Source organism: Xiphophorus maculatus, chromosome 1 (assembly GCF_002775205.1).
Source record: "Xiphophorus maculatus strain JP 163 A chromosome 1, X_maculatus-5.0-male, whole genome shotgun sequence".
Taxonomy (NCBI): Eukaryota; Metazoa; Chordata; class Actinopteri; order Cyprinodontiformes; family Poeciliidae; genus Xiphophorus; species Xiphophorus maculatus.
In genome coordinates, this window is record NC_036443.1 from 3109936 (window position 1) to 3125563 (window position 15628).

Below are 15628 nucleotides of genomic sequence, written 5' to 3' on the forward strand. Positions count from 1 at the left end.
AGACAGAGAGACCCTGATTTCCACAGATATCTTCCCGCTCTCTCAGCGTAATTTGCGCTCATGAACACATGTAATTGCAGCTTCTACAGCTTGGACTAATTGAAGGCCATAAATAACTGCTACCACAATGGGAAATAACCGGTAAATGAGTTGCCATCAGGCTGAAACATTTAAACCACCAACCCCCTTTTTGTGCGTGCAGGGGTGTGTATGTGTGTGTGCGATTCTCGAACACTAGAAACTTTGGATGAGCTTTATGCCAGGAGGAGGCACATCCATCAAAATTCCATAAAACATGTTACCTGATGCTCATTACCACGCTAATGATTTTATCGTCACCCATCATGGCTAATATCTCGCATAAAGGTCATAAAAGGAGCTAATAACATGATGATTTCCCATGATAACGGCTTCCTTTGCTCTCCCTCTCTCTCTTTACTTACTGTATTATCATCGTTATATTCTCTCATTACAATCATATTGTCAGAGCGGCAGGCACAGTTTGAAACGGTGTACATCCCAGCCTAAAATAGGACTCCTTGTGTTTGCATGTTTACACAGAGAGGTGGTGACTAATCTCATATCCTCCTTCATCTGTTGCCATGAGTTCACCGCCCACCATTTTCTCATAATGGCTTGCCAGTATGTTTAAAAAAAAACAGGTTCAGTGGGAATCACCAATATTAGATAGTAGAGGCGTATGATTAATCAACTTCACTTTTATAGCCAGAATTCTCACCTATAGGATATACAGGCATGTTTGAAGATACACTCATAATAGAACAAATATCTGAATTAATGTCCCCCAGGAAACAGCAATTCAACCACCTGCTTTCTGTAGACATCAAGAAGCTTCTGACATAATTCTGGGTGAATACCTGCACTCTCTTCTGATCAAAAATAGTAGAGCTGGTTTAACTCACTTGGTTTCATTTCATAGAAGGCACTGCTAAGAGCAGTCCACAAATTTCAAGTTGAAGTCTGAACCGTATGAGAAGCTTTACCTATTCCCAGACTATCGTTACCTGCATTTCTATTTCCCACATAATTGTGCAAATTGGAATTTAAAAAATAAATTTGCTGAACAGAAACACGCCAATATCTGTATTTTGCATAACTGCAAAAAAACACTTTATTCGCATCACACGAGTTAGATGATCAACAACCATCTTCGTCTTTTACATCCTGGTGTAAAGGACGAAAGCAACAGGCAGTGGTAGGAGGATGATGGCGCGGCATGTTTTTTAATGACTCATCACATGAATAAGACTAGTCACATGATTTTAATTGCGTTTCTTATTTAATGGAAACACAGCAATTGCGAAACTGTGTTTTTTGGACTTTCACAATGTTTGTGTCCAGAATGTGTGGGGTCTGCAGAGATGTATCTCCCCTTTTCTTGACCCTAGCCTTGAATAGAGGAAGGATCTGCCCCCGGTAATCCTCTCTGCAGACCTGACTGTTGGTTACCGTCTTTTCCAGTCCTGTTTCAGGATGAGCCAAACCACACATTGATGGTCAAACAAAACACGTTTTGAATAATGGAAGACCAGCAGCTCCTGTGCTGCTGGTCACAGCACAAGACCAGCAGCACTCGAATTGTACATTTTGAGTACAACTCAGATTGTACTCCCCAAGTTGTCACAGAAAGCCCAGTCTCTGCTGGGCCTTCTTCTGAACACTGTCTATGTGTGAGGAGAAGACTGTCTGAGGTCCTGAGGTAGGACGGTTCCTAGAAACCAGAAGTGACCCACTGTGGACACAGTGTAGTTGGGGATGATGAGGGGAGGTAGTGTAGGGGGTGTTGTCTGGAGGACTACCATCATCTGTACCTCCTGATGTTGCTAAAAAACAAAAACAAAGTTCTGTTCAACACATTGGGTCTTTGGGTGACCTTATGGTGCATTTAAATTTTCTCAGAAACCAGAACTCTGGGCTAGGACTGACATCATCACCAAGTTAACCTAGTCCAGTTACAGGTTGGACAGCACTGATCAATTTGTTTTGGTGCTAGGCACAACTAATCAACAAACCTATGATACCATCCTTTAAATTTCACATATTCCATCAACAAGGGGCATTCTCACAAATTAAGGTTGTACAATGTGTGGCATGGGGTTAAAATAATAATAACACAAATTAGCGTGGTAAAAACCAGCTCCTTGTTCTATGCTGTGTTACATCCAGAGTGTCTGGACTCTTGACTATTGAGAATTGATTCCTTTCTGAAGATGTGGACTCTGTTGAGGTTTGAAATTTTACCCAATCGCTACAGTTTACCTGTGACGTATGCAACACGCCAGTTCGATGAAATTGCCTGTGCTGTAAACAACCATCCTCCACTGTGAAGACAGAAGTGCCGATCTGAACAAGATGGCTGTTATTGTTGATTCAATATTTGGAAGCGTTGCCAACATGGACTGAATGTTTTTGTTCACTTCCTCCACTGCAATTGCTAAAACTACAGGAAGAATATATTCTAAACAGCTGAGCTCCGTTAAATGGAAGGGAAGCACTAAACCACTGATTTGGCTAAATTTGAGTGACTTTTTGTGTGTACCACAAAAGGTACTGCCTGTGGAAAACAATTGACTGCTCTGAAAGGAATATCTACTATGCATGTCCCATCTCTCTGTGAACCCACTGCTTTACTTACAGCCCCACTAAGGCACACAGCGATGACTGCTAGTTAAACAGTGTTGGTGAGGACAGAATAAGGCAAAATCAGCTCCCTTGGTGATGCACACATTGATGAATGAGCAGGTGCAAAGTATGGATTGCCCTCTCTGTTGTAGCGTTGAGAATGCATACATTCATTTCCCTGAAGGGCTTTACAGTGTGTGCTGTCAACACTTTGATTCTGCATGTGATCTATTTCTCTGTTTTTCACGCCATAAGACTTCCTGCATCATTCTTTTTCTTTTTCCTGCTGACCTGCGTGCTGCCTCCTGCTAGCTAATGGTTATTATGGGTATACGTTCAGAAATATGTGTTATTAGAGTCTTGCAAGCTAATGCTACAAAGGACTTCATTTGCTGTAGTTGAGGTATTACAAGGATTGAACAAAACTGCACATTTAATGCAACTATATATGAAGAACACACTTGAATCAGTAACTGCATTTCCATCAACCATATAATTGTGCAAATTGAAATTACAAAAATAAATTTGCCTAATTCATGCCAATTCAGAAAAATCCTCACTTTTTTTATATAAAAAAAAATTGCGATAGGATGAGGTGGTGTTGCAGTCGTATCAAACTAAATGCATTTCACAAAACTGCAATGGAAACATTTTTCTTTGTATCACACAACTCAAATGATCAATGGCCAGATGTTACCACTAGCAAAAACACCGAAGAAAACAACAGGAAGTAGTAATAGCATGGTGGCTTTTCTTTGTTTTTGTTGGACAATGTCCTGCTGGCTCTACCAGAGTTCTCACAGCATCACACGGTTCATAAAACGTTGTGTGTTATTCCAATGTGTTTAATTCATAGCACTTCTGTAAAATTGGTGACTACAATTTCCCCAAAACACAAAGCTGCTCTTAAGAATAAGGGACTTGTCACTCCAAAGTCTGAATAAGACGCGAACGTTTCCTCTGATGGACAGTAGATGATGAACGCTAGCGACATGTCTGGACAATAAATATACTGTATCTCATGTAGTTTTTTTTACATCCATTGCTGCCAGGATTTTTAATGACTTATCACGTGATCAAGCTTAATGTGTGATTTTAATTTGAGGTCTTATTTAATGGAAACACCACAATTGCAAAATTGTGTTTTTTCAACATTAGCACAAAGATTTGTGCACAATTGTAATCCTTGTTCCCACGTTAACGTAGGACATATTCTCTCCCATTTCCCTGTTCAGGAGTGTGCCTGGTGCTGGGTTGCATGATCTTCCCCGACGGCTGGGATGCGGAAGTGATCCGGGATATGTGTGGGGAGCATTCAGGGAAATACTCTCTGGGTGACTGCTCAGTACGCTGGGCCTACATGCTGGCCATCATGGGCATCCTGGACGCCCTCATCCTCTCCTTCCTGGCCTTCGTCCTGGGAAACCGGCAGACAGACTTCTATCTGGATGATCTGCAGACAGACAACAAAGGTGAGTAAAAGTCGACTCAAACATAAGAATTCAGGTTTCCTCAACAGTCTTTGTATTTTATTAGCAAGTTGAGTTCAGCACTGGCATTAATAAAACACTGTGTGTGGTTGTTTGCTGATATAAATGAGTGGCAAAAGAAATCATAAAATTTGTGAAAGATTTCTGTGATCCAGGAAAGAAACAATTAAAAAATTAAAGAAAGGAAAAAGGAAGTAAGTACAAAAATGGGCAAAGACAGAGCAAAAGAAAGGAAATGGGGAAAAAGAAAGGAACAACAAAGGAGAAGGGAAAAAGAACAAAGAGAAAGAAAAATGAGACAGAAATAAATATGAAAAAGAAGGAAAGAAGGAGATAAAGTTATTGTCAGACAGATAAAGTATGGTAAGAATCTTTCTATGAAGAGTATATAAATATCTGTCTTCAATGCTATTTACTATTCTGACTTTTTTAAGGTATGCCAAAAAAAATATGGCTAAAATCAAAATAGTCTCTTCAAGAATCCCTTACATTCTTTCAGAAAAGGGGATTGAATGATTTATTTGACCACAATGTGTTGAAATAAATTGGTGGTTTTCTAGCTATTTCGGTTTATTTCATGTTTCACCAGAAATAGAATATGCAAAGAGAATTTATTTTCAAATAATTTATGTTGTATTTCTGTCAAATTATATGTTTAAACACAATATAACTTTTCTATGCTGTCAATCTTCCAGTCTTTTAATTTTCATGGTTTTTGAGGTGGTTGATTAAAGCTTGTCGCCATCCACTACTTTTACACAACAAACATCTTCTGGAAAGATATTCAAATTGATAAAAAATGGGGAGTTAAAATTGAATTTGCGCAGGAAGCCCAACATGCTCTTTACAATGGCTGAACATTCACAACACTTTTACACCAAATTTCAAATCTATGCATCACTCTAAAGTAAAATTGAGTTTGGACCCTAAACGCCCAGTTTGTTTACTCAGCATTTTCCACATATTGAAAATCTGTCAGTGGCAAAGATTGAGAATCTTATTGAAAAATACATATATGTTGTAGAGGAGAGTCAGTATAGATTTAGATCAACACCTATGGCAGTGATATAGATAGTGGAAAATATAAGTAGAATTAAATTAAAAATGTAGATAGTAAAACATATCCGGTGTGGATTTTAACTGACCTGGAAAAAGGCTTTGATACTATTGAGCATAAGATGATGCTACAAAAATAGAAAGATATGAGTGGAGTGGAATAGAAAAGAACTAGTTAAAAAATATCTTTGTATTAAACAACAATTTGTACAGATTGGTCAGTCAGAGTCTGAATCTTTGAATGTTACTTGTTGTGTCCCACAAGGCTCAGTATTCGGTCCCGAACACTTCATTACATACATCAGTGATAAATGTAGAGTAAATGTAGATAAACATGCTGACGTTAGTTGTGTTTGCAGATCATACAACCTTATTTCTTATGGGAAAGAAGAGAGACATTATAATTACTTGGAAAAATTCAATAAGACCGAAGGTTGGTTTCATCAAAAGTGTTACTTTCAAAACTATATTTATGTAGTTTGAAAATTGAGAAATTGATGAAAATGCAGAATTGGAAATTTATACTGTACGATCGTCATTGAAAGAGTGTTTAAAAACTGTTTTTGGGTGCAATTTTGGGATCAATCAACTTTTTGAAAATGTGTATAATAAGAGTCTTAGTGATTCTGGGGAAAGACAAACCATACAGTGTCAACACATTGGTGATATGAAAGTATAATAATAATATAAGTATTATATCAGAAATACACAGTATACAGTATATATAGTATACAGTATATACAGTGTATAAAGCTCATGGAAAATATTCTCCCTGCTTAACTAAATTGATTTCTGTCTTGATAAATCCAATGAGACCAGGATCCCATTAAAACTTTTAAATCCTCTCCTTCAGGCTGGTTTTAAATTGCTTTGCTGGAATTTTACTTAGGTTTCAGACAGAACCTAATCTTATTTAAAGTTACACACGTTACCTAATTCAATATACTGTTCTTGCATTTGACGGTTTAAAGATAACTAACTTACAGTGTCATTTATACATTTAGTAACTAATTTCACTAGATAAGTTGCTTTTAAATCTGCACTTTAGGTAAAAAAAAAAAAATAGATCCCTCATTTAAAAGTAGCCTGAAAAGGTAAAATTTTCCAACTTTTCTAATTTCTTGATCATAAACTGAGCCCATTACCATTATCAGGAGTGAGATTTGCTTGGTTCAGAATGAATACACTTCAATCTGACCTCTGTATCTCCAGCCAAATTGCTCTCAGTGCTGAATCTAAGAGTGAGGGAGAGTCCTCTGGGAGCTTTCTGACAGTTTGCATGGTATTGCATCAGGGCAGGCCAATCACATTGTTCTATGCTCTAAGAAGAAAGGGGAAGAGGAGGAAAGGAAGAGCGCTGGTGGAAGGGCACAGGCAGGAGATATTATTTTTGAACAATAAAAGTCTTCTTATATAAGGATTTTGTGTTTGATCTGACTCCAAAAACCCAAAGTGCATCATCACAAAACAAAGATCAGCGTTTAAAAAAAAAGGGGGAGAGGGTGGATGGGGAGAAAATTTCTTTTGACATGAGACATAGTAAATGGTGAGAGGAAAGCAAAACAGTAAAAAAAACAGAGAAGGAGGGAGAGGAAGAGTCAGAGTATAGTGACATAAGATGTCTCGGTTTTTCTGACGATCTATCTTCATGATGGTTTCCATGGTAACTGAGATATTCCAGAGCGTGGGCGTGTCTTTCTGTTCTTATCTGATTAACCTCGCTGACTGTTTCTATGAGTTTACACATAAAACGCCCACCAATCCCAGCACTATATCAACTGCATTTTATAATGATTCTGCCCTGGTGCAGAAACCCTAACAAGTTTAATTTTTTACCTTCACCGTTTTACTTTAATAATGAATTGAAAATGAATATGTTGGACCTTCAGCTGTATAGAGATAGGATCACAGTTTTCATCAGGGTCTTTCCGGGGTCGCAAGTGACTCTTTGGTTTAATTAATATGTTAAACAATCAAATATTTCCCTTTTTTGTTTCATTTAATCCGTCAGGTGAATTTGGTCAGATGATGACCCTTTAGGTCTCTTTTAGGCAAAAAATACATCCGGCCCAATGTTTGTTTACAACTACCCAAGATTTGGGTTGAATTAATAATTTACCAATTCTAGTTTTTCATTACCTATTGAAATGTAAAATATGATACAATCTATGATAAAGGCAGGTCTTGAAATAAGTGAATTGAAATACTATATAGATATTAAAAAGTGGATAATTTTACCTTCGCAATTTTATTTAATTGTAGGTAATTCACAAAATATTTCCATGTGAACGTGTATGTACACAAAGGGTCAAATGTAGTTTCAAAGCAGTGTTTCCCCCCAGTAAGAGGATGACCTAAATGCTTTACACAAACTTATTTATAAGTGTATTCATGTTTTTGCAAAACTTTGCAGTTCCTTCTCATTGTGTGTTGCAGTATGTAAGCTAGTTTTTCCTTCTCTGTCTTTGCAGATTTTGCTGTTTCGAGGGTAAGTTGATCTGCAATACACATTTTTTGAGAACAATTGAAGAATATGCTTGAAATAAAACAAGTCTGTGTGTATATTGAATAACCTTATAAGTCGACAATACATAGACAGTTTTGGTTTTCGGTCCGGTTTCCCTCTGTGATGGCCCACAGTAACTCAAGCATGACAATATGTAAAATAGGAATCTGTTTATCCATCTCTCACGTGTTCACACTATTACTTCTGAACAAAACACCAAAATTCTTACAAAGCCTAACCCCACGACGGTGCACCCTTTTCTGGTTAAGAAGCACAGCAAAGTGTTTGCTGAAGGATATAGCATGTAGACACCAGCCAATTTCAAGAACCTTCATCCCTAAGGTTCTAAAAACAATTCATCCTTCTCTCCAAGGAACACCTGATGATCCTTTCTATGAACCCAACAAACACGATCAAACAATGGGTCAGGTGTGGCCCTGGCAGAGTCTGACATGCAACAGGAATGTGCTTTGCTTTGAACTGAGAATGCAGACACAAGTCCCCTACACCTGTCTGCATTTGTCAAGGAACGGCAGATGCAAATTAGTTCATACTATGATCTGGAGCAGTGCATGAAATGGTGATATTTATACTTGAGTTGTATATTGTTCCTTTTTAAATAAAGTTTATTACCACATTTAAAGAGGGTACTCTTTGTAGACCAGCCAATTTCATGAGAGTAATTCTTTGGCCAGGCTCAATCTGAGTCTGACATTCAACAATCATTGGAGCCTGCCTTCTAAAGCAGAGGAAACTTTTATTCCTTAAATATTTGGACCACCACCTGGTTTGCTACTCTAAAGTGGTTTTCCTGGCCCTCCATTTAACATTGCAGTGATGTGTCTACCATGAGAGTGCCACAGTGTCCCAGAACTTAAGCATCTCTGGATGAAGCTTGTCTTCTCCTGGATTGCCAGATCTTTTCAACAACCACAGGCACCTCTTCAGCATGATTGGCTTTCCTTAAACTCTGCCTGCTCTGCAGAAAAATATGCAGAGAAAACGGGGTCCAGATTAGAGAGAAATTGACGTTCTTCTTTTGCCACAAGATGATATTGCCGAAGATGATATTGCAGTTCCCACTGCATACCAGTCCAGACATGCAGTTCCCACTCAGGTCCATCCAGCCTGAGAACCTCTTTGCGCAGGTTCAGAGTGATCTGAAAAATAAGGAAAGTGTGCTGGAAGTTCCTTTGCGCCAAGTAAAAGTCTTTCTAATTGCTCAGAGACAAGCACCTTTCATGCCTAGAGTTTTTCCTGTGCTACCACCTGGTGTCTGTCTGTTGAGTACGGAGTACTTAAATATATAATGCTGGTGTCCACCAGTTCATGGTTTCTCCAGGACGTCACATTAGCAACAGAAGCTCAAAACGTGGCCTATTTGGATTCCATATCCCAACCTCCCACAATACCTTTATAGTGAAGTTATAGTGGCCTGAAGTTGGTAACACCAAACAGAAATCCTGGGTGAACTATGGATGAGGTACTTTGGTATAGGGCAGGGGTGGGCAATCCTGGTCCTCGAGGGCCAGTGTCCTGCAACCCTTAGATGTCTCCCTGGTCCAACACATTTGAATCCAACAGCTGAATCACCTCCTAAGTTCAGTCAAGTTCTCCAGAGTCCTGCTAATGACCTCATTATTTGACTCAGGTGTGTTGAAGTAGAGATACATCTAAAAGTTCCACCCTTGGTATAGGGTGTGTCCAAATAAATAAATATAAACTACTAAATACATCTTGTATTACTTTGTAATTTCCAATGACCTTGTAACTGTTATTACATATGCAAATGTTGTTAGTTGTTGTGGTTTCTCGGTTTAGTTTTTCCTCTTTCCGCAGGTTTAGAGGGAGACTTTAAAGATGTTCACTTTATGCTTCTTTCTCTCCTCTACTCCTATCTCCTTTCCTTTAAAAACCTTTTCCATACCTTTCTCTCTTTCCTTTCTCCATTCTTCTTCATCTATGTGCCCATAACATTTGAAATAAACCCAAAGAAGTTTGAAATATAGGCATCGAGTGGAAAGCCGTAATGTTTCACTTGTGAAAGTAAATCTGTTGGGCCACACCTTGACACTCAGACAATAATCCTGAGCTCCACACTGCTGGACAGGCCATGTTAAAAAAAAAGGAAAAAAGATAGTGTATGTCCAAATTCAGGGTCTGCTTCCTTCAAAGGCCCTGCTATACTGCAGACATAATTTTAATAGAGAATGAATGTTAAATCTACTTGATAAATTGTCATCTAATATATTGTATTTTCAAAAGCAGATTAGTGATGTGTCTTCTGTCTTATTTTTTCTCACAGATTGAGGTACGAGACAGAAGAGAGCCGCGATACGGAGTGCAACGTCTTCACTGAGGGCAACAATGGCACTGAACAACTTCTCTCTTTCTCTTCTCTATCTCTCCGCCCTCTATTCTTCTTTCCTATCCAATGATCAGGATATCACCCAATTTCAATGCAGACGCCCCGTGTATAGGATTGTGTAAGTTATAAAAAAAAAAAACTACAACAAACACGAGGATAAACTATATTTTGAAAAAAAAAATATAAGGTTGTACAGTGCATTTAACGCTCAACTTTCTCAACAAATACCTTTATGATGAAAAATATTTACTGTATTTAAAGTCTTGAGTTTTTTTTGTGTGAGAACTCCGATCCCTAAGATGAAGAACCATAAGGTCCGTTTTACAGTTGTTTATTTAAAGTGTCGCTATTTACTGACTTTGAGTTTGTGTGGTGTGTACATTCAAAGCATCAAACAACAGATAAGTGGTACTCCTCGCACAGTTACAGTCATGACTCGCAATATACCAGAACGTTCCTTTACTACACATGTAAAAAAAAATAAAAAATAAAAATAAAGGGACTCATATGGCTCTTCATCTAAGGATTTTTAAATGTGAAGAATTTAAAGGAGTACCCCATTGCAGCTTTACAGAATTTAACATCTCTGGGAGATTCTCTACTGTACATACTAAACAATGTAAATAACATAACTGCTGACGTGAACAGCCGACGACAAAACCTCATCTGACTCCGATGCATTCGAGTATAGTATTTCTACCCTCCGTTTCAGTGTTCCTCGTGCTGGAAGGGCATCTGAGTATACGTTCGGATTTGCTGTGTTCCCACGATTCCCCACTACTGATTTAGTGGGATCACACAGATGGGAATAACACAGACCTCATAGCTGGAAGATCCACAGAGAAGCAGAGCACCGTGACTCGGAATAAATGTGTTTGATCACCTTTTTTTTCTCTTTTTTTTTGAGGGGGGAAAAAAAGAGACACTACTCCTGCTTCAACATGGCCTCAAAAGAAGCTGCTTATTGTAGATTTCCACCCTGTAGTATGTTGTCAATTTTACCGTTGACTTGAGCTGCAACTGTCATGTCGAAAAATCTTTTATTTGTGTTTCACTTGTTTGTGTCATCTCACAATCCCCCTCTCTTCAGTGTGCAGTTTACTCCAGTTTATGGTTCCAGCATACAGTGATCAGTTTACGCTACAGATGTCTTAAGACTGTGTGAATATGACAGCTAGTGGTGGCCCCAAGTGCTGCATTAAGGCCATGTCACATATGCCTCTTTAAAACAGAAAATCCCCAGTGGGACAACCATCTGCTATAAAAAAAAAGTTTAAAATTTAAGTAATAATAAAACCAGCTAATGCAGCAAAAAGACAAAGGTAGACACTTCCTGACTTAAAAGCATTTCAACACTTCAGTGTACACATAGTTCTTCATGAATAAGGAAAAAAGGTGAATGAGTGAATGTGCTAAACTTGATTTTAAATTTTTTATGCAATTACTAAAGCGATGGCTTGGATTTTATTTTTAAAGTGAAGTGCTGTGAAGTTATCAGTAATGTACCTAAAGTAAGAAAATTTGTGTTGATTTGAATATTTCTTTATCCTAGAAATGCTTCTAAGCCATAAATTCCTTTAAGCTAATTAATTTTCCCCTTAAATTGTACCAAATTTGGAAATAAAAGGCATTTTGGGGTTGAGCATCAGAGCTCTGTATGTGGGTTAGGCCATGAATAGCTAGCCAAGTCCTTTATGCTAAAGCTTATTTTGCTACTGCCTGCAGTTCAGCTTCCATTAAGGCATTGAAAAATTGAAGTCTGAACAAACAAGACATACAGTGTATTTGTAGCTTACCAATTTAAAACAAGGACCTCAACAACAACAGACTTGTAAGTCCTTGTTAAGATGGACGCCAGCTTGGTCAGACACTGCTGTGGGATGGCATCTGATTCCTCAACTAGCCATTGTCATCAGTCAGCCAGTGTGGTTGTATTGGCCACCCTGGCGTTAATGGGACGCCCTGGCTGATCCTACAGGTGCTTGCGTTGCAGGCAGACCATTACATCCTCTCCACTCCCAGATTCTAGAGGTATTTTCTGGTAAATCTGCCTCTGGAGTAGCCTGGTAAAAAACCAGCCCTTTGAGAAACAATTGTTTCCAGGAGGCTGTGGACTCTGTTGAAGTTTTACATTTTAACCAACTGCCAATGTGACATGTGTAATCTGCCAAACTATGAAGATTACTGGAAATTACCTGCTCTGTAACCAACCATTCTCCACTGTGGAGAGAGAAATGCTGTACTGTTAATGCTAATTCAATATTTGGGTTGGGGTTAGCTAGTTGCTAAAGCTACAGCCAGACTACAACTCTAAAACGGCACAGAAAATCAAGGTTATCATCCACAACTTCTTCGGTTCGCTGTCTGGCCCGGCAGAAACTCTACCGGAGCTGTTAGCAAGATCTGAACTTAGCAGAATAGTGCAAGAAAGCAATGGCTGGGCTAATTCTGGAGGTAAGCATTGACATTTTGGAGGACAGAATTTGATCCTTAAGAGGGGAGATGTGGAGATTTTCACTGATTTTTAAATAGCATTTTGATATTTCTCTTCACTGAGATTGCCTTTAACGATGACAAGCCTTGGTTTTCCAGTGAGGGTCATGCTGCCCTACACCATACACACTGCCTCCATCAGAAACAGACTGGCCTTGGCTGAGTAGGACAGAAAACATTATCATGAGTGTGACGCAGGTCCTCAACTCTACAACAGTTTAGGGGGAAAAAATGCCAAGAAGCATTATTTTTTAAAAAACAATGACCAAACATAAATCTTCTTACTAACTAACCTGTTTAGTTCATTACCTATTGTAGACATTAAATTCTATGTCAATTAGTTCTTAGAAAAATAAAGAACTTCTCTGACCCACTCAAGGCTTGCAGCTAGCCTGGCGGATTAGCCTTAGATAACTGTAACCATTTAAAACAACAAAACAAACTAGTTTAATCTGTGGGATGCAAAGCTGCTATAGAGGACATTAAATGTTACAGTTTCACAAGTTACCATTCTCTTTTTTTCACCTAAACAATGTGTTTCTGCGCTAAAGTTACATTGGTTGAGGTTGTTGGATGAGACAATGGGACTCGTCAACTTTTTTAAGAGGGAAGTAAACCATTACATTTTGCAACCTGTCATTTCAGCAACTTTATCAAAAGATGTGGTTCTTGCAGGTCTTACAGGTCTCAAAGTGGTTTGGGAATGATCCCATTTGGATTGATACTTTGCCAAAGTAACTTTAGCAACTTTAGTTTGGCTACAAAAAAAAGAAATAAACATTACTGACTTCTGAATATGTACCAGTTAATATCTACTAATGTAGCACTGCATCACATGGTATTAAGATTTTCAGTTTGAGGTTTTTTTTTATTTATTTTATTTCTAAAATTAGCTAAAGTGGGTGAAGATCTTTCTTAATAGCTACTAGCTAACTGCTGTTAAAGGACATCTATACCACAAAGGCAACAAACTGATAACTTACAGATCCAAGCTATTGCTTTATGGGGAAAAAACACATTTTAACACAACATTGAGGCAAACGCTGATAAATTAGCTCATTTTAAACATTTTGCATCAAGTCCTGTTTTTCTCCCATCATTTTTATTTAGGAGCATTAGTGAAACACAAGATGGTATTAACAAAGTAAAATAAACTCCCTCATTTTTAAACTTTTTACTTAATGATTGTTTTTCGACACTCCCATTTTTCCAAGTTATTTAGATTCAGAAAACCTGCTAGAAATGACTTATTTTATTTTAATCAGGGCATGTGTTTGTGAGAACAACACATTAAATGCTATACTATACTTTCATTAATAAACATGTTACCCAAAAAGCAGTGTGAACTTCAAACTGTGGAGGCTATGATGCTAGAACCGAGCTGAAGAGGCAAATCCAAATGAACTGTTTTACTTAGCTAAAAGAGTGTTAGCTACTCACATGACGCTGGAAATATTCAAAATGGTTTTGAACAAAAATATCATGTTAGAGAGTCAAACCGGCGGCAGATTTTATGTAGTGGATGGTTACGACATTTCTACCTTAAGAGAAATTTCCAGATTTCTATCTTTAGTTTTGCATTTGGCTGTGAACTTAAAGCTTTTAAAAAATCTTTGATGTGATCGTGTGCTTACCTTTCTGTTAGAGCCGGTATGAGATCCTCATAGTGTTTGAACCTTGAGGAAAATAAAAATGTCAGGCATTACACAAAATTGAAAAATAAAGTAGATTTTATTTAACGTAGAAACAATTTATTCTGTCATTCCTTTAAAAATAACTAATTGATTATTAAATTAGAATGATTTTCCATTACTTTTATTCATTATTTTAAATGTGCTTATTCAACAACATGTTATTCATTTTTGACTTTCTGCTCTTTAGAGAAGAATATAAATGCAAAAATCTGATATTAGCTGGTTATTTAGTAAGGATATCAAATTGTATAGAGACATAATAGAGACATAATAGATATGCAACTCATAGCTCGCTAATTGAAGTTTAAAACTGTTTAATAGGAATGACTGGAGAAACTCTGTTAGGTTCCATCTGCTCGTACTGGCAGCATTCTAAACAACCAGATCTGTCTTTTCTGTTGTTACAAAGGCAAGGTGTACTGGGCCTTCTTTGGCTCAGGAGTGCGCAGCAACAGGTGGGGAAGGGGGAGTGTTGTGCAATTCTATTCTCCATACAGCCAGACTAAACTTACAATGGTCTGGTAGTTTCTCAGCCTTAAACTTTTAACGCCAGTGTAATGAAACATGTTAGTAGTTTGTGAAACTGGTTAATCCCGGATCACAAGTTGGTTCTCTTGCTGAATCAACAGTTGATGTGGCTTCAAATGTTGAACTTTTCTGAAATCTAGAATATGTGTTGAACTTAAGAAATACAAGCAAATGACTTCTTTTTTTTTACCTCCATGTTTTTTAGAAAGTCCATTTGATGGGATTATTGATTCTTTAGAACCTTTGAGCTTATTGGTCTGGAATTTGCTAAAGAAAAAAAAAAATCCCCAAAGACCTGCAGACCACACACTGTCCTCTGGGATAACTGCCAGATGTTTCCTGCGTTATCCATGTAGCTGTGACATTAAACTGGTTGTTACCCTCACTGATAGATTTGAACATAAACATGATTTCACATCCTGGTCTAGAGACTTGATGGGTTCCGAATGATCAGTTTACACAAGAACAAAGGAGGTACGGTAGTTTGTTAGTGTTCATCAAATGAATGTGTCGTAATTTGAACAAAAAGGTATTACCTGCTTTACATTACTGACTGCCAGCAAGAGCATTGTTTTCTTTTGTCTAAGATCAATTACTGTACCTGCTGGCCAAATGATGGGCTCTTTGTGCTTTAGCTGCTTCATATTTCTCCACTGTTTGCTGTGGTTCTGGTGACTAGCAGGATTCTACCATGACAAACTGTGGTTGCACAACATGACAAAGCAGTCCGCTGTAATCCAGGGCACCATGGGGGATTTTTATCCCTCTCAGAGGAACCCTTCAGGCTGACACACTGTAACTGAAACTCCCAAAGCTTGGCTTAAGTCATGACAGGAATAAAATTAACTGT

At 38.0% G+C, this 15628-nt stretch overlaps 1 protein-coding gene across 1 annotated transcript in view; it reads left to right on the forward strand.

Annotated features, from left to right (window-relative positions):
* LOC111609429 (LHFPL tetraspan subfamily member 4 protein-like) overlaps window positions 1-14310 on the forward strand; it is a 34160-nt gene extending 19850 nt beyond the window's left edge. The window contains exons 2-4 of the mRNA XM_023337890.1: window positions 3879-4115; window positions 7661-7677; window positions 10001-14310. Of these exons, the coding sequence (XP_023193658.1) occupies window positions 3879-4115; window positions 7661-7677; window positions 10001-10054 (308 nt within the window). The 3' untranslated portion in view covers window positions 10055-14310. The remainder of the gene's footprint in view (window positions 1-3878; window positions 4116-7660; window positions 7678-10000) is intronic.
* Window positions 14311-15628: the final 1318 nt, after the last annotated feature.